The sequence below is a fragment of the Prinia subflava genome, chromosome 2 (genome assembly GCF_021018805.1).
Source record: "Prinia subflava isolate CZ2003 ecotype Zambia chromosome 2, Cam_Psub_1.2, whole genome shotgun sequence".
NCBI lineage: Eukaryota > Metazoa > Chordata > Aves > Passeriformes > Cisticolidae > Prinia > Prinia subflava.
In genome coordinates, this window is record NC_086248.1 from 70,781,339 (window position 1) to 70,800,748 (window position 19,410).

Below are 19,410 nucleotides of genomic sequence, written 5' to 3' on the forward strand. Positions count from 1 at the left end.
TTATAGGCATAAACTTTTCTATATTCAAATCATCTCCATTTTAGGGAAGTGAGATAGGAAGGGATATTAGACTTCAGTGCATATGGCTTTTTTCCCTATATGTTTTAGCTGTCATTTTGGATAAGGTTTTTGGCATGGGGATGAAATACTGTTGAACATGGAAATGTAGTTATGTAGTTATTCCAGTGAATTCTGATAGCTGCAGCACTGACAGTTCATACCGGCTACAAAGGCACCTGCCTTGCTCTAATGAAACTGTAAATATTTGTACTTCTCCAACACTTTTATTCACATAGGACAGAAGATATAAAGGAGAATGTGTTTGCTGTCCTTCTAGTAGTTCTTGTTTCACTTCTTGGATTCCTGACTCTGAACCAAGGCTTCTGTAAAGACATTTGGGTTCTGTTATTCTGTCTCGTAATGGCCAGCTGCCAGTATTCTCTCCTCAAGGTAGGACTCAAGTTCATAGCCAATTGATGAATTCTCTTCTAACTTCTACAAAGAAAAAAACCCATAAGCAAACATTTTTTTTCTGTTTTGTTTTTAGAGTGTTCAGCCTGATCCTGCTTCGCCAATACATGTAAGTCTCAGTCAGTAAAACAAGTCTTTCTCCTCCATTATCTCCTCTATTTTCACTTGTGTACTGTGAAACAGCTGGCTGTTCAGGGAAACACAGGTCATTAGTCATTGGCTGTTCTAGCTGATTTATGGAAAAGAAAAAGACATCTGTGGTTTCAAGACTTGGTATTAGGTTTAATTATTTTAAAGCTATTTAAATATAGCACTCCTATTAGAAAAGTGCTTTTTCTTTAGGTTAATATGTGCAGTAAAAAAATTCTTCTGGACTATCTTGCTGATGTTCAATCCTGTGACATCACACAAACCTTTTCTTTGCTCTCCTTTAGAAACAGAAAAGAGCGTAAGTTCCATACTAGCAGCTCAGTCATTGCTCAGTTGGGATTTTTTTCTTTTTTTTTCTTTGAAATTGAGGCTTGATCTTTTTATTTTTTAAATATGCTACTGAAGATTTATTTATTAAAAGTATTATTAGCTCATCAAATGGCACAGGTGTTTTCCCTTTGTTTCAATATAGTCACAGTTTCTGTGCTTGTGTCCTGAAGAAGTATACAAATATTTGAGTGAATGCAGGATGTAATATCCTTGCTGACTGCTATTTTTTTAAAATTGGATATATCTAAGAAATTGAACTCTGATGGTGCCAACCACCTTGCAGAGAACCAGTTCTTTACACAAGTGTGTCCTTGTTGTAGTACTGTTCTGGGGGCATCATCCTGCAACTGCAACCTTACCACTTCATCTGTCATGGTGTCTCAGCATTTTTGATTTGTGGATCTTGAGAGACATTTCAGTGGCCATAATGCCTCTTCCTTTATTTTGCACTTGGATGCTAGTTGCTTATGTTTCTTATTAAGATCTTTAAATATTTTTGAGGATACCTTCTCTTCCCTCAGATTTCAAAAATGACATGTTGAAAATTTCAGGTCTGCTGCTGGATTAGTTCCCTTTGGCAGGGAACAATTATTTTTGTCAGTTTAGAGGCCAGAAATACAGGCTGAATTTGATATTATTTATGTATGTATGCTACACCCTTCACTAGACAGGTTTCAGAAGATTCTCAGTTTCTTTTCCATGCTAATTATAAAGGGGTGAAGTTATGGTGGGTTGAGTTATAATGCATTCATAGGAAATACCTGTCTGCATAAAAAGTAGAGAAAGGTAATAAACAGCAACTTACCCATTGTATGGTAATACTTTCAATACATTAAAAAAGTAGTCCAAGCTCAGTGAAAAGTTGGGGGACCTTGTGAGTAAAATAATATAATTTGTCAGCTCAACTGACATCAGTCTAGATATAATCATGTGAACTGTAATCAAATAGTTTGCACTTAATCAGACATTATAAATGTGTATGTTTAAAGTGGGTGGCAAACAAATCAAAACTTCATTATGAACCTATTCAGCCTATATTTTTTACAGTATTAAACACAAGGTAGTGTTTAAACAGAACTTTTTTTTTTTTGTGCAGAACCCAGGTCTGAACTTCAAGTTCTCAGTCCTATTACAAGTGTTATTCTCTGTATTTTATTGTTCAAGTCATGCAGCAGTGGAACAAAGTAACAATAGCTGTATTCCCTCTTGCTTTTCTTTCCTATAACTTTATGAGGGATTCTCGCTTGCAAACTTTTGGTGCACTATGCAAACTCCAGCAGAAATAAGATTTAGAACGTTTTTCCACTAAGGGATTTAAAGGTGGAGGTGTTGTTATGCTAAAATAGAAGATTGGCAATTCCTACATTATAGCTTTTTAACACAACAGGTATTTGTAAAGGCTTGCTTGAGCCACTGAGCACCTCAGAAGTAGGACAGTGAGAAGGTGAGAAGAGATGCTCCATGTACTGTTTCATAATTCATGTGGCTGGAGTTGATGTTAATGTAAGGATGCACAACAGCAGAGGGATTAAAGAATGATCTATACCATGACCATGAATGAGAATGCAGATGAGATTTTTTTTTTTGAGTGTGAAGCAAACCATCATGAGCTCAGATCTGCACGGTGAATTAAGTTCTATTCACGGATCCATGAGTAGCCGCTAATGCCTTACATTATCCACGGCTGCCAAGGAGGTTCCAGACTTCTTCCCTATCTCGTGCAGAGTTTGTTACTGTTTGGTGAGACTTTGTGACTTTGTCATCTCTAGCCTGAGCGTTTTGAAAGACTGCTTTAAAATAGCATCCAGTGAGCTCAAAAAACACAGTATCTAGAGATATCTTAAGCTTTTGTTCCAAACTTCTCCTGAGTGGCCATGTACTCACTTGCTGCTGTTGAGGAAGAGCTGGCATTTGTTGTTGCTGCAGGTTTAGTACTGGTATAAGATGAGAGTCTAATTTTCCTGTCAGCTGGAGCTTTAGCCAGTTCTGGTTCATTGAGAGCTGGTGGCCTTTAGCTGCTGTTTACACAGGGGTATGTGAATCTGGGATGGTGAAATTTGGGAACAGCCTCCTCACTGGAGTGGTGGAGAGAAGAAAATCAAGTCTATTCCAAAGTGTGTCATATTTTGCTGTTAGCGACCTCATACAAACAACTACTGGTGACTGCAAGGCATTAAAATTCAGAGATCCAAGAGATCCTTGTCAGGTGTATTCAAAGGTTTTAGAAAAACCTTAGGCAAGGTTTTAAATTTGGCTCTATGGAAGGATCAGGAGAGCTTGCTCTGAGTACCTCATAAGACACCTGTATAGCTCAGGCTCTGTCTTGGGCTTACAAAGGCATTTGAGCTTGAAAGATTGCAGTTGTGCTCTTAACAAGATTCAGAGAATCTCTTGCATGAGTTCATTGTCTCAGTCCTGTTACATGCCAAAGCAGATAGCTAACTCAGTTGTGTAGCTACCATAAGCAGTTTCCTAAATCCCATAAGGCACTTATAAAGTATTTTTAATTTGTCCCTGTAAGCTTTTCTGTAGAACTGAGCACATGCACATTTCTTTATATAAAAAGCCTTCTGTCTTTCTCCTCTTACATGTGTGCACCCACAAGCAAAAAAAACCCCATTAGATCTTTTAAAAATTTTCTCATCAAAATGCTTTGCAGTTGAAACTACTGTTTTTGTAAATGGAAGTGTTTATGAAATTATTCTTTGTGGAAAGTTTTAATATTTTTATAGAAATATGAGATACATCACTGCTATGTTGGTAAGATGTGAATATGTATCTGAAACATTAATGAGAAACATGGACATGAAAAAAGTGACTTTTTTTAGCAGACTTTGGGAAAAGAAGAGTTTTCACTGGAATTTTTATCAGTGAAGGAAAAAAAGATTATTTAACAAATGAGATGTAAAATATAAAAGGAATTCTCCTTCATTATTTCAATTCTTCTAAACAAGAATGCAGAGTGGAGTAATTTCACCAAGATTAAATTAGTTTTGCATGTCAAAATTTGGTGAGCTTGCTAGTAAAACAAAATGAGCACTTAATATCTAAAATACCTCATTGAACAGGTTTTGCTCCACATGCCCATTTTGATGAAGGGGTGCCTAGCTTTTTCTGACAGTGACAGGTACAGGAGCGCTTTTCTTCTATTTTTCTGTTTCTTCATTTCTAAAACCTTTATTAAATGTAATGTCTATCCCCTGCCTGTGACTTTTGGGAAGCGATCCTCCCTTTCCCAGAAGGTGTCCACTGTGGCCCTCAAACCAGTCCTGTCCCAGATAATGCCCCTCACATGAAGCATGTAAATGACAGTGAAATACCACACTAATACTTGCAGCAGTTCCTCTTTCTTCTGCTGTGTTGCATGTCCCCCAGATATGGGGACTGGAGTATTTGCTGTGCCCTGGGAAGCTCATTCAGTTTGAGGATATCCCAAGCAGTGCAAGAGTTGTGCAGACACTGCTCTTCTGAGTGTATTGGTGCTGCATTGCTTTTCTGCTGTTGATAAGATTCTAGAAAGATTTCAAGATTTGGTCTCATTACCCACCACCACCTCCTGAGAATCAGGGAAGGTAGTGTTTGCTCATGTTTTGCAGCTTTCAGAAAACCTCTGGAATCTGCTTCCTCAATCATAAGTGGCATTACATGGTAAGAGTGATTGATTTAGTCTATTCTAAGATAGAAATGACCTGCAATGATCATCCAGTGCCACTGCCTGACCACTTCAGGGCTGACCAAAAGTCAAAACAAGTTGTTAAGAGCATTGCTCAAATGCTTCTTTACACTGACAGGCTTGGGGCATCAACCACCTCTCTAGGAAGCCAGTTCCTGTGTTTGACCACCTTCTCCATAGAAATTCCCCTGCCTGATGCAGCTTAGAGCCATTCCCACACATCCTGTCACTGGATGGGACAGGAGATCAGCACCACCTTCCCCACTTCCCCTCGCTGGGAACCTGTAGGGAGCAATGAAGTTGTCCCTCAGCCTTGTCCTCTCTGGGCTACACAAGCCCAGAATCCTTAACTGCTCCTTACAGGACATTCCTTCCAGCCATTGCACCAGCCTTGTTGCCCTCCTCTGGATGCCTTCAGGGACCTTTGCATCCTTTTTAAATTGTGAGTCCCAAAACACACAGCACTCAAGGTGGGGCTGCACCAATGGAGCATAATCACCTCTTGACCAGCTCACGTTGCTTTTTTTGATGCACCCCAGATGCAATTTTCCCTCTTGGCTGTTGGCACTCACAGCAGGCTCACATTGAACCTGCTGGTGAGCAGCATCCTCAGGTCCCTTTCTGCAGGGCTGCTTACACTCATCTCACAGTTTACACTTGTGCCCGGCATTGTTCCATCCCAGGAGCAGAATCTAACACTGGATCTTGTTAGTCACTGCCCAATGTTTCTAGTCTATCTAGTTCCTTCTGCAAAGCCACCTGACCCTAACAGAGTCAACAGCACCTCTGGGGTTGGTATCTTTGGCAAACCTGCTAAATGGTGCATTGAGTTCCTACACTGATAATCTGTTGAGCAGAACCGGCTCTAGAACTGAGCCCTGAGGAACTTCACTGCTGGTGAGTCACCAGCCAGATGTGTCCCCTTTCACTGCAGCCCTTTCAGCCAGTTCTTCACCCAGCGCACCACAAACTACTTTAGAAGTAAGAGTTAAATATGCACTGTAATCCTAATTGAGTATGTCAGTGTTCTGCATAGAACTGCAAAGTGTGTGGAGTTAAACAGTTGTGTAGCCATCAACTGTCTTACCCAGCTGCCTTCAAATAATCACCATGCAAAGATAAAACTGGCTTCCCTAGTTCAAGAGGTAAGACAAGAATGTAACATCACAGTAAAACAGACTTTGGTCTGGAGTGAATGTCAGGATGTAAAACACGAGGATATTGTTTAGGTGCATATTTATTGGTTTCTTTACCTAAGGCACAGCTCATATTTTACATAAATAAAGTTTTTAAAAGGCCAGAAAGTAATAGTTTAAATTATTTTTCTTATTTTAAGTCATATTTTAACCTTTATAATTCTCCACAGATTATTTTGTGGATGCATGTCCTATTAAAAAAAAAAAGGCAGTAGTAACAGTGAAATTGATTAAACAGCAAGGATTTTTGTCCCTGACTTGATTCATATTCCATGGATGTGAGGCACGATGTAAGCCCACTAGTTCCCTGTAATCTGTCACCTTGTTAAGTGATTGATCCCAAAAGAGAGTACAGATCAGTTAATAGCAGTCTAACATACGAGCTTGGCTGGCAGCCAAACAAACACAGCCACAGTTTCAAGTCGGTAAGTAGACTCAAAAAAAGATGTGATCTTTTATTACACTCACTTAAATTACATTTTTCAAATAAGAACAGTTGCATGGCAGCTTTATGCGAGGCAAACTTGGATTCTTGTCACTTTGCTCCTGGCTTTTCACACTCAAGGAATCTTTTGATTCATCAGTGTTTAAGGTATCTTAGTTACCCTTAAGCTTGCTATCAGGAGAACCATTAAGGTTCTTCTTAAGTGTTCGTTTCCCTGGCCTGCAGCCCCACAAGAGCGTTTTGTAGGATTAGTGGGAATCAATTGTGTGAGAGATGTGTATGAAAGACATCAGATGAGATTCCTTCCACATCCTAATTCCTTTGGATCGTCATTTCAAAGTGCTCCATGAGAAGCAGACCAGAAACTGCTGATAAGTGTCACCCCCTTCAGAAGGTGTGCTGATTTGCTGTCAGGTGGTTCAAAGAAACAAAAAAAATTAAACTGATGAAGAAAAATCCATGCTCATGCCTCACACTGTACTTGGGGATATGCTCTATTTTTTCTTTCCAGGATTCAATTAAAATTTATTAATTTTATATTTCATAAAGTTTAAGAAAAAAGTCAAGCCTTCTGAAGCAGATGTTTACTAAAATAAAAGAAATATAGAGATAAATTCTTTTTCTGCTTAAAGGAAAGATTCAGACAGATTGAGGACGGGTTTTTTTTTCCACATAAAAAGATGACTCCTGGAATTAATAAGTTTTAAAAGGTCTGGAAGGGTAGGTTTTCAAAAACATAAATGATTGCTGGAGTCTGTCTTAACTGCTCATTGTGCCTTTTGAAAGTCTTATCTGGAGAAGGTAAAATACCTTGCAATGTTTTTATTTCTAATTATTATGTATAACTCATTATATATAAGTCTGACCCCTGACCCTCTCTCCAAGTTAATACAGTGCATGCAGTAGAAGATTGAATATAAAATTACAACTTTTTGGGTTTTTTTCTTCCAGGGACACAATAAAATCATAATCTACAGCAGACCTGTATATTTTTGTATATTGTGTGGCCTTATTTTGCTGCTAGATGCTGGGTCTAAAGACACAAATCCTCCTGTTTATACAATGTATGGCCTGAAGCTCTTCTCACCCAGATCTCTCCAGTCAGCCAGAGACCATGTAATAGGTGAGTCAATATTTTTCCTAGGACTGCAAAAAGGAATAAAATGTGAGTCTGTGTTTTCCCATGCTGGCAATCAAATGCAAGTTACGGAGGCACAACTCAAAGTCAAATTGATAGAAACATTTGGAATGTCTTAAGATGGGGCAGGGGGCAGCTGGCAACCTTCTGTCATGCAAAAGTTCTTAATGAAATGAGGCTCATAGAAATGTCTCCATAGAAAACTAAAAGTCACTGATGTTATTAGCAAAAATCATCATCTGTGAAATGCAGTTAATCTTTGTAATGGCTTGTCTGTGTGGAGCAGTTACTGCAGAATAACTTGAGTTTCAAATTTAATGCCTGGAAGCTAATCCATGCCAGTTCCTCACACGGGCATCAATCTTCTGATCATGAAGAAAGTGCTTTATCTTGGTTTAGTTTAATCATACTGCCCATGTGACCAGTTAGTGTGGAGCAGCCACTGTGCAGTAGCTCTTTCAACCTCTTTCCTTCTAGAATTGTGTTCTGAGGTTGCTGAGGACACTCTGATATTGACTCAAGACAGGTTTGATGATCCCTTGGCACTAATTTGGAGTGGCCACAGCTGACATTACCCTGTTCTGTCAGGACACTTCTTCCTGTTGCACACCACACTTAGAGTGTGTAACTGTGATGTTACTCCCATGAATAGTGCAACGCTGTTAAGGTACAAAGTGGGAAATGTGAGGTTTACTGTCAAAGATGTGAAAAATTCCTGGAAAGCTGTGTTGTAGTGTACCAAAGATGGCCTGTTGGTTTGTGAATTCACAACCAGAACCTAATGTAGTAGAAGAAAAACATTTTTGTGATAAAGTGTATGACCTTCAAGATCTTTGTTTACCTGTGACAGTTGTGCTTGCTCTTTGCCATACTCAGGTCATACTTACTGCCTGAAAGGTATACTATTTTTAGGGAAGCCTCCTGGTCCTTAACATGGCTACTATGGCTACTAGTTCTTCTCACCAGAAACAGGGGAATACAAAGAGATGCATCTCACTTATTTTGATTAGCTTTTTTCATTACTTTCCTTTGGTCTCATTTAAGTTTCTCGTTACATCTTATTTTCTCTGTCTGTCAAAGGTGAGCAGTAAAAATGCTAATAAATAATTCAACAAGAATCATAGATGACACTTGGGATAGAGATAAATGAAAAACTATAGCAACCAGCAAAAGAAAACAAAGTGTGGGTATAAATGTGTTAATTTTGGCTGGTCTCAAAAGAGATGGCAGAGCATGTTCTAGAAGCAGGAGGGGGTGGGGGAGAGAGGAAATACAGGCTCATCTCCCCAGCTGGCAGGTGTTTAATGAAAAAGAGAGAAGAAACACTTTCCCTTTACTTGTTCCCTGTTATTGTTTTGCCCAGGTGTATTGGTTCAAGTGATGTTTGGTGCTGTGCTTTGGCTATTCCTTGCTTTGTCTGTATGGGAGTCCTAACTCTGTCTGCTGTGAATTTCTGCAATTGTTCAAAGTGCAGTGACCTCTGTAAGCATGGCAGTCCAGCATCCCGTGTCGTCTTGCTGCACTTTTATTGTAGGTTCTCTTAGGTAATGAAGGTATAGAAGTGTTTGGTTTGGGCTATAAAATAATGAGGGAAGTTGGTGCCTCTGAATCCCAGTAAAGTCTTACTACTGCCTTGCAACTTTGCCTATTTGCTTGGTATTTTTAATCTCTTTCTTTTGGACTGTCATCATAAGGTGACTTTTAATTTTATCTTTTAATCATAATTTATGCATAGTTTATTGTATTTGGAGTTGATATGTTTGGAAATCAAGGAATTTTTGACTGTGTGTTGCAAATACCAAGGAAAGGAAAAGTCTGTTATTTCAAGTGTTTATTACGATAGAAAGCAACACCCATGGAAATCATAGAATGTACCAAAGAGCTGGTGTGATGCCGCATATCATACTGTGATAAGAGTCTTGAAACTCTTGAAAGGTCATAACAGAAAATAATTGCAGATTTGTTAGATGTGCAACCTAATTACTTATGAAACATGGTTTTTAATGCATTAATTTCTTTTCAGTCTCTATGACCTGATTCTCTTTTATTTTAAATTGGTGATGATTCTACTGTTGATTTATATTTCTATTAGTTGGGGGTTCATGACTTTAATTCTGACTTGTGATTTTCATCTTCAATTCCTTATTTTAGTTAACATTTTTAGATTAACATATGAAGTGCAAGTAAGGGCACAAACAACCAGCCTCAGTCACTGGGAGCTACAGGTGTGGTTAGTGACAAAAGTAGTTGTGTATTTTATATATGATAGTTCTTGTGGTGAAACAGTTTAAACATTCAACAGGTAAGTGAAATTATTTGGCAGATATTTCAGAAGACTTAAGAATGAAGAGGTGGCAAAATTTTGTGATAGCGAGTCCTGCTCCTTTCAGCAGTGATTGAGCTTCAGTCAAGGGAAGAAAGCTTACGAATGTTATGCTCTCTCATGTTCAGGAGTGGGAGAACGAAAAGACTGTTTCTCACTGAATTAGTGTCTTTTATTTTCCTTATGGAAAAAAAACATGGTTTACTACTCTGATACAAATTTTTTAAGTAATCTTTTTTCTAAATGTCTAAAATGTTTGCAATGTGATGTTGCCATTCTACGTTTCTGAGAAGACACAAAGTCATAATTTGCATTTCCCTCTCACATTTCCGTGATACGTGATATGTTGAGAGGAAAACGGCAGTGTTAAATGCAGCAGCTCACATAATGATCTCTTAGTGGTCCAGCTTTTAAAGGTGGTGTGGGTCTGTATGAAAATGTGATGCTTCAAGAATTCTCTCTGGAATTCATAATGAAATTTCAAAGGATTAAACAGTTACTTTTATTGTTTGCTTCCCACAAGAGGAACTGCTACTTCTAAGTTTAATCCTTTTGTAGGTGACAAACTGTTTATTTTCCTGTCCTGTGTGTTCCTTGGTGCAGGATGAGATAAACTAAACTGCCTTAGCTGAAGAAGTTGCTAGGGTTGTTCAAGGTATTAATAGAGAGTGGGTGAGGTGAGGACAGTTTTACAGTCAACTAACTTTTCCCTCCTTGTTTACATTTGTCTCTATATATCTTGGTGTACTGTCAACTCTTTAATCTCATCCTTCCTTCCACTGCTCTTACTCCACTTTTTCTGAGGTTGCTACAGCAAAGGCAATCATTTGGGCTGTAAGTCAGTAGTCTAAGATGAGTTCTGGCAGTTCTGCAAATCCTTTGCGGAAAGAACAATATCTCCTAAGAGTTTCAGCAGTGTGTTTTTGGGATAGTTAATCCGTGGTGGGTCTGCATGACCTGCTGAGCAGTTTTCTGTTGTGCCATTTTGCCTGTCTTCAAGAGTGGTCCTTGCTTGGCTTGGCATGACTTGAGGGGATATCTAAAAATGTGCAGAGTAATAGAGGAAGAGTATGTAAAAGGCTGAGAAGAGAGAATTTCTGCATATTCTTACATAAGGATAATTTGTGCCAGTAGTGGGAAGTAGTGTTGAAGGTGCATTGTGAATTCAAGTATACTTAAATGAGTGCTGTCTGTATTTAACACCTGAGCATGTCATTTTCTCTCCTGTCTTGGACTTTCTCAGCAAGATTTACAGTATTAAATAACAGTAGAGTAAAATATAATGAAGATAAAGGGTGTCAGATCAAACTTGGTGTATTGTTTCCTTTTAGTGCAAGATGCCTTAGTAAGATGAGCTGGCAGATGTGAAATTAGTTTTCAGCAAAGAACACAAATCCTTTTGTTTCCTTCTCAAAAATCTGACCAGGGGAATGGGGAATAAGTTGTACTAGTGATTTGTTTCATTGGCTTTCTGTGAGAATGAAGAGGAGGAAACTGCAGTCTTCCTAGGATCTAAATTAGCAAAGACATACTTGTTTACAAGGACGAGTGGCTGACACACTCTCTTTCTGCCATACAGAATGTTGGGGTACTAGGACAATGAAGCAGTAAGAATATGATTAAATATGTGTGTGTATCCTTGAATATTTACACTTGGGTCAAATGTGTGTTTAGATGCTTTGCTTGGCAGCCTTGCTTAGCATTTTCTGTGGTGGAGCTGGGAGTGCATCAATGGGGAGGAGGACTGCTGGAAGTGAACAGACTGTAAGACTAGTGGCATGATTACCTGAATTACGACTCCTCGTTTTCCTTGTCTATGAAGCAGCCATTAAAATTAGCATTTCTATTCAGAAAGAGAGTATGTAAAGCTGTTAGAATGGGTTTTACCCCTGAAAATTCTTTCCTATTTTCGATGGTCTTTCAGTACTGTGAAGTTAAAGTCCATTTTGCTGGAAGCTGGGGGAATGTTCGTTGGAAGAAGCTTTGCTATAGGTTTCTTCCATTTTTAGGGGCTGCTATAAGGGTCTGCTCTCGATTGCTGAGAGAGGCAGGATATTGTGATAGCCAAGATATTTCAGATCTTAGCCATTAAAATATTTTTTGTTGTTTATATGGAATTGTTATAGCTCTTCTTGAACCACCTCAGATTCAAGTTCTAAAGTCTGCAAATTAAAATTTCTCTACTTTGAAAGGAAGAAATATAACCTTGAAAGTATTTGGGAAGCAGTAAGGAGTCAATGTAATGCTATTTTTCCTGCCACTGTTTTTATCCCAAAGTCAATCTTAAGGTTAACTCTGAGCTTTAGTTTCTTATGTGTAAAATAGCATTATTTATTTTGAATACATCAGGAGGAAAGTGTAATCATTGCTGCTAAGGTTAAGGTATGCTCACTTGAATAATCTTCAGAATTTATTATAACAATTTCTTATTCTGCTGTCATGCATATTTCTTTGTTTTCCCTACACTGGATGTGTGACTGTGTTCTAAAATACTTTTTTTTTTCCTTAGTGTTTTTATATTGCTTTCCTGCAATTTCTCTTCTTGGACTTTTCCCTCAAATCAATACCTTCTGCATATATCTTTTGGAACAAATAGATATGTTGCTTTTTGGTGGTTCTGGTAAGTAGACATCTGCAGCCTGAGCTATCCCTTTCTGGCCCTATAACCTCAAGTTAGAATATATTATTGCATGTTACATAGCACAGTGCATGTTAAAGCTCAAAAAGCTGATACTGTCGAGCAGTGGGGTGAATACTTACAAGGCCCATTTGATTAGATTTATTTTTGCTTTTGGAGAAGTTGTATACAAAACTATAGGTTGCAGATTATGGTTGATATCAAAAAGCTCTTTCCTGGCATGAGTGATGTGAATCTCTACTATATTTATTAAAAAAGAAAACCTTTAACTTTCTTTTTCTGTTAAGATCTAGGAAAAAAGTTTGTGTTCTTCCACAGAAAGGCATATTGACAAGACACTTGATGTGTGATTTTTTTTTTTTTTTGTTATTTCACTCAGAGACTAAAGAAGGCCCTTGATAGATGAAGCATCGAGATTTTTTTGTTGGTAGTGAGTTTTTTGTTTTTCATTATAGCTGAAGTGGCAGGGAAGATTGAGATGCGTCTACACTGTCATCTTAGTTTGTGTCAGAAACAAAGTTCCTTTTCTTCCCACTTACCACATGTCTCTATTTCAGCTGCTGCTGGGTTTGTATCTGCACTGTACAGCATTTCCCGAAGCTTTGTTGTTCTGATTGTCCTATATGCCTTCTGCTTCAGTGCAGTGAAGGTAAGACAGAAAAACAACACTGGAACAATTCAAAATTTCAAGCTGGAAATTGATATTGTCTAGGGAGACTAGCATAGTTTGGTCCTACATTGTCATTGCTTATCAAGAAAAGCCTTGCAAGCCATGCTTCAGTTTCTGGATGTTAGTTACACTGAAATAGACCGAAGCTGTAGCAGAAATTCTGAAGTAAATGTGTATCTAATACCTGTGGTTATTTGCCTCTTATATGTATCAGTCTGAAATGATCCACTGAATTTTCTCTACAAACATAAGCAGCAGCTTTGACTTAAAAAGCTGCAGTCTCTGTTGACCTGCATAGCCAGGCCACATTTGCTCATGGTTCCTAGTAAGGTTTTTGCTGTTGCTTTGTAACAATCTGCCTAAGAACTTCAATGTTGAGCAGACCAGTGGACCATCTAAGAAAGTAATGTGTCTGCATCCACAGGGAAATGCAATTTAGGAATTTATTGCAAGCCAGATGACTGGGTTTGCCACTTTTTTCCCTAATATCCCACAACGGTTAGACTAGGGATGTTGGCGAGTGTCCTTGTATCATTTGGTGTCTGTGGATTGTCTATGAACTTGTCAAGTTTTATTGAATGAATAAATGTGCTGTCCTGAGTGTGCTGGTCCTCTCTGACTCCATAGCTTTGTGCCAACAAATTCTATATGTTCACTGTGCTCAGTACAGAGCAGTGCTGTCCTTCATTGGTTTTAAGCTGATCTGCTAATTTCACCAGGTCTTCTTGATGCCTAGTATTGTAGGATTTGTGGAAAGCCTGCTCTGCATTCTTTTCATCTGCTGCCTTTACAGTTTTGCAGGCATCAGATATATCTCCCTCAGCCATCTCTTTAAACTGGAGAGTCCGAGCCTTCCTCGTGTCTCCCTGTAAAGCAGCTGCTTTCTCAGAGTCAGTCACCCTGCTCTGTGCCGTCTCTTGCTCTGCTGTTAGCTTCAGGTGTGGAGAGTCAGTTGTGTATGGTGCTCAGGATGCAGTTGGACACAGCTCCCTATGCTGGCATAGGACTGGTTCCCTTCCCAGTGATGCTCAGTTTTGGGCAATATTCAATCTAAAGCTTTTAATTTTTTTTTTAATATATTAATCTGCAGTGCATTAATGTGTAGTCCTCTGCATGGGGCATTTAAAAATGGCAATGAAATTTTGTCTGCCTTCAAGTCAGCTGTAAACTTCCCAGGGAACACACCAAGACCAGAATTTCATGTTAAACTTGTAAGAAAATTTATCCTGTAAGGGACAGCCTTTTGGCAGTGTTTCACTGAGGGCTGGGTGCTGTCAGTGTCCATGCAGGGGTGCAGCAGGATGTGCTGTGGTTGACAAGCTGCCCTTGACATCTTGTGGGCACATGTCAGGGGAAGCTTTGTGGTGGCACATGCACAGCACACATGGAGAAGCCAGTATGAGGTTCTGCAGCTGCCAAGGATGTATCATGTCAACACCCAGGCTGGTGATTCACACAGATGAGAGGGGCAGTCTAGTGTTTGTTGAAGAGAATTCTTTTAGGAACATCAGCATTTCTATAGTGGCTTCCAAGAAGTTTTCTGCTTGAAATTTTGAACAGTAGCCTTAAATCAAGGAAGGACAATTAAAATGCCTTAATGGTTACTTGCAGATGATCAGAGCTGGCTATGTGTTCTTAACCACTCCCAATAGTAAGGTAAAATGTGTTAAACATATTTGATAGCTTGAGTCCTTAAAAAATAAATTATAGCAACTCAGCTGCTGTGTTAAGACACTTGAAATTAAATGTCTTTGGATGTGTGGTGTTCTCCCAGATTGAATAATCCAAATTGAATAATCTTCAGAATTTATTATAACAATTTCTTATTCTGCTGTCATGCATATTTCTTTATTTTCCCTGCACTGGATGTGTGACTGTGTTCTAAAATACTTTTTTTTTTCCTGAGTGTTTTTATATTGCTTTCCTGCAATTTCTCTTCTTGTCACCTGGCTCACCCAGTTTATCAGTTGTATTGGTTAGACCTGACCCAGCTGTGTGGTTGATGCTACGAAGTTTAACTGTTGCTGGTGCAGTTTCCTGCAAAAGTAGCCAGTACTCCTACTACTATTTTCTGGCTATATTAACCATTTGGAAACTGGCAACTGAGATGCAGAAGGAGGCTCTCCTTAAGGATGAACAGAGCAAGAAAATGCGTAACTGGGATGAGAAACTGATAAAAATGAAAAGAGCTACATGGAAGGCAGGGGTTAAACTACTGTTAGACAGGCAAATACCTGGGGAAGGATTTTTTTTCTTTTTTTTTTTTTTTTTTCTTCCTAAGATTAGCAGAGGATGATTCACTAGTTGAGAGTAGGGAAGTTGTGGTATGGGTACTTCAAACATGTTTTTGTAAACAGTAAGGGGAAAAAATCCACTTAACATAGTCTACATACTCTTTTCTCAGCATAATACTTTAAATTACAGCATGCAGGTGGCTTTTTAGATAAGCAATCTCCTTGTAGATTAGGCTTCAAACTGCTTAGAAATATGCTTTTAATGCTACCCTGAAGTTGAGTGCTGTGAAAGATTTACAAGATATCTGTTGTAAATTACTTATATTAAGTTCAGACTTTCTGTTCACACAGAAGTTAATTTGAATTTTAATGGCACTGTTCTTGTGAAGGCCCTTCTGAGAAGGTTAATTTAAAGCATGTAAAAATGATTCCTCTTGCTTCAGTTCATAATCTCAGTCTGCTGCGGTGATTGAAATTTCATACATTTTTTCTTCTAAAAGTTATGAAATAAGGCTTACCTTGTGTTAAACCTCCTTGTTCTTCAGTCAGGGCCAGAGATTTTTATTTTGAACTGATTTCTGTAGTGTTGCAAGAGAATGATTATTTGGTTGATGGAGGAAGAGTAAGAATGGGGTTAATCTGTTCCTGAATAGGGCCCACTGTGAAAGGGCATCTAATACCCCTGTAAGTAACTCAAACTGTTTTGATAAGTAGTAGCATTAATTTATGATCTTAATCAAGTGAAGATTTTAATTTTTGGTGCGCTAGAAATTGTAGAGTTTAACTCAAAACTGAGCAAATGCTGTAGTCTGTTCCACTGGGGTGTTTGCACAACAGTAGTAACATGGCTTTCTTTAAAGCTAGGAGCATCTCTTCCATACTTGCCCTTTATAGCTGTTATTTATTTTTTATTCTTATTTTACTCTGTTCTCTTTTGGTCAGTTTGCCAAAACCAACAGAGCAAAATTTTCAATAATTATGGAGGTCAAAAAAGAAAAAAAAAATCACCATAATCAAAATTTTTCAGGGCAGGGAAACATGATAGATTCTCTTTGGCAGAGAACTTCTGGGTTGCGAAGTGTATTTTTTTGGCTGAAATGTAGCATCCTCAAATGTCAACTCTATTTATTGGCAGAACATCTTATAGCTCAGCAGGTGTAACTACCAGAGTTCTATTTCCTGAAATAAATTGCAGAGGAGAATGGATCTCTAAGTGATTTTGTGCCTTTTACTGGTGAACAATTGCTCACATCAAATGCCCAGCCTGAAGAACATTCCAGTGGTATCAGGCTTGATTCTCTCCTTCCTTAAGTGGTTCTTGTGTTCTAGTTATAATCTTGCAGGGTGAAATAGTCTAACCTAATAGTCTAAGTCTGCTTTCTCTGTGTACATGAATTATTCTGAAAGGAAATATATTACTCCTGAAGAAGTTAATTGGAAGAATAATTAATGTACTATATTATTTTCCTTTTTCATTAAAATAAAACAGTTTCTTATTTTATAATAAATCTGTGTTCTTAAGTGAATTTTTCTTGTTCTTTTTTAGAGCATAGGCTATATATACATACAATAGTGTGATTTAGTTGTGCTCAGATTTTGAAATTCATTTAGAATAGCAAATTCACAGTGATTAATTGTTTTCTCTACAACTTCAGTTTTAGAAAATGAGGAAGTAGGAATTGTTTTGGGGTATATCCACAGAACAGTGTAAGTACTCAAGGTAACTTTCAGCATGTGAATAAAAGCTCTGAAAAATGAGACTAACAGGCCTGTGCTGAAATCCAGTGCCTTGTCCAGACTGATTTTGCTGTTGAGTTATGTTGTACAAGACAACTTGAGAGCCTTTATGAAAAAGCAACTGTGGTATGGATGTATCATTTAACTTACATCTAAGTAATTAACAATTCTCATGGCTTTTCATTCAGGTAAGTTGCCTGAGGAAAATTGTTATACAGTATTCTCAGTTGATAGTTCATCCTGTGACCTGCAGACAATGTTTGGCACATCCGGCAAGTTCATCTGGCCCTGTCACTCTTTCTGAGTGACCTTGCAGTGCCTTTGTCATCACATGACCAGAAATATTTCTCTCTCGTGGCTAAAATGCACACAGCACCTGAAAAAGGATGGACAGATGTGTAGTCTTGTGTGAACCGTGGGGCTGCGGGCCGGGTCAGGTGTCCGGCTGCTGTCATGTCCCATCACAGGCCTTGGTCAGAAGCACGTGCCATGTTCTGGGGAGAGGCTGCACACTGCTCACCTGGCAGACCTGGGTGTTTGTTATCTGGCCAAATGTGCACTTTCACACAACTAAGGGACAGACTGTCACCAGAGCAGGCACAAACTCTTTGCAGGATGATGGTACCTGTGTGTGCGCTGTGTGACTTGGGCACTTGTCCCAGCTGCCGTGGCCAGGCAATGGCTCCCGTCCTCATAGCACTCCTGAGCAGCTATGCCCTTGCTTGATATTGGTGTGGGGGAGCAGCTTGTCAGGACCTCCTCTTGTGGTGCTACTGCTGGGATGATCAGTTTTCATTTTCTGTAAAGCTGTCACATGAAAAAGTAACCCAAAATTGTTCACAGTAGGAAGTGCAGAGTATTGCGTCTGAAATTACAACAGATAATTTCTCCATAAAAGCCATGAGCACAAAATAGCTGGTCTCTGTGTGTTTGAGGCCTTTAGGACTGATGGGCAGGACACTACTTACCAGTGCTGTCAGTGAAAGCAGTGTATTGTGAGTGGAACAGGTTTACAAGTGTCCACCTGCCCTGGCTGGTGCAGAAGTTGTTCCCTGTGGTGATGATGTGAAGTCACATAGATAGATTCCTGTTGTGCTATCCCAGTGATGCAAAGGTGATCTGGTTACAGGTTTGAGGTGCTGTAGGGCCTCTCTTCATAAAACTTTCCCCACAACACATTTATATCATGAGGGATACAGTGAGGATACCAGCTGCTTATCTATCCTTGCATATAACAATACTGTAAACATGGTTTCAGGGGAGCATGTAGGTAAATGTCTTAAATTCCAAAGTGCAAAACCCTGAGTTTCTCCTGCTTCTTTGAAATGTCTTTATCTCCCAGACCTCTGTTTAATGATATCATCGCTCCTTATTCCAATTCTTTCCAGGTTCTCTATGAGCTTTAATTTACTTTTGCATAATACAAAACTCTAAATCCTAAGCATGGTTTTATCAGCTGTTTTGTTCATTCCTTGGATTCTTACATCCAATAGCAGCAATTTTTCAGGTCACTGCTTTTTTTGAAACTCTTGGGTAACTGAACTTAGTTTAATATTGCCTGAGTTCACTTCAGCCTGGCTTTATTTCTGTTCTCATCTTCAATCCTGTAATCTTGAACAGAAATTGGCAGATCTAATAGCTACCTTAGCTTTGATATACGAAAGGGTTTTCTCTTTTTCCAGGAGGAGGTGTTTTTATTTTTCAGATGTTACATCCATCAGATTGGAGACATGGGAATTTCTGTGCCATTTTTTCACTTGACTATAATTTCACGATGTACTGATTTTTGTCTCTTGCTCCATCTGTTTTGTGGTCTGTGTCCAAATATTTAAGAGGTGTTCAAAAAAAAAGTCAGGTATGCCCTCTTACTTTTTCTACAAATATTTGGCCTGGAATTTAGCCATCTTGATATCAGTCTTTAGCATTCCAGTGTTCCAAGGTTTTGCTATGGGGCAGAAGGGCACATCCCGGAATGTTTCTGGAATCATTCAATCCTTGTCTTCTGCCTTCTGTTCATATCAGTTGGTTTGGATTTGAAATGTATCCAGAACCAGTTAATTACTTGTCGTCCAGATAAATTTTTAATTATTATTTATTTGGTTTTTTTCTATGGAACTTGCAGTTTATCTTAGTCAGCGTGGGGAAAAAAAAAATAAGATTTTTGGACTTGGGTCAGAAAAATTACACTGATTTAAATGTATTCATACGTGGCACACCAGCTTTTCCCAGCTCTGTGTAAATGTATATTTTTGAAGTGTAAGTTACATATTTTCCGTTACCTCATACCTGAAGAAGGTGCTTTCTGGTGGCTTATTTATTGCTTCAGTGGACAGTTACTAAAAATCCTGTGTAGATTTTAGACTGTTCTCAGCTCACATTGATGTAGTTTGTTTTGTTTAATGAAT

General features: G+C 38.6%; 1 protein-coding gene across 6 annotated transcripts in view; it reads left to right on the plus strand.

Moving 5' to 3' along the window:
• The window catches only part of PCNX2 (pecanex 2), a 154,348-nt gene that overhangs the window by 38,904 nt on the left and 96,034 nt on the right, over positions 1 to 19,410 (plus strand). For 5 of the 6 annotated variants that reach the window (XM_063390483.1, XM_063390480.1, XM_063390478.1 and 2 more), the window contains 5 exons: positions 297 to 450; positions 548 to 580; positions 7,217 to 7,388; positions 12,236 to 12,346; positions 12,922 to 13,013. In XM_063390483.1, coding sequence (XP_063246553.1) covers positions 297 to 450; positions 548 to 580; positions 7,217 to 7,388; positions 12,236 to 12,346; positions 12,922 to 13,013 — 562 coding nt within the window. The remainder of the gene's footprint in view (positions 1 to 296; positions 451 to 547; positions 581 to 7,216; positions 7,389 to 12,235; positions 12,347 to 12,921; positions 13,014 to 19,410) is intronic. The other variant, XM_063390479.1, reaches the window with a different exon arrangement.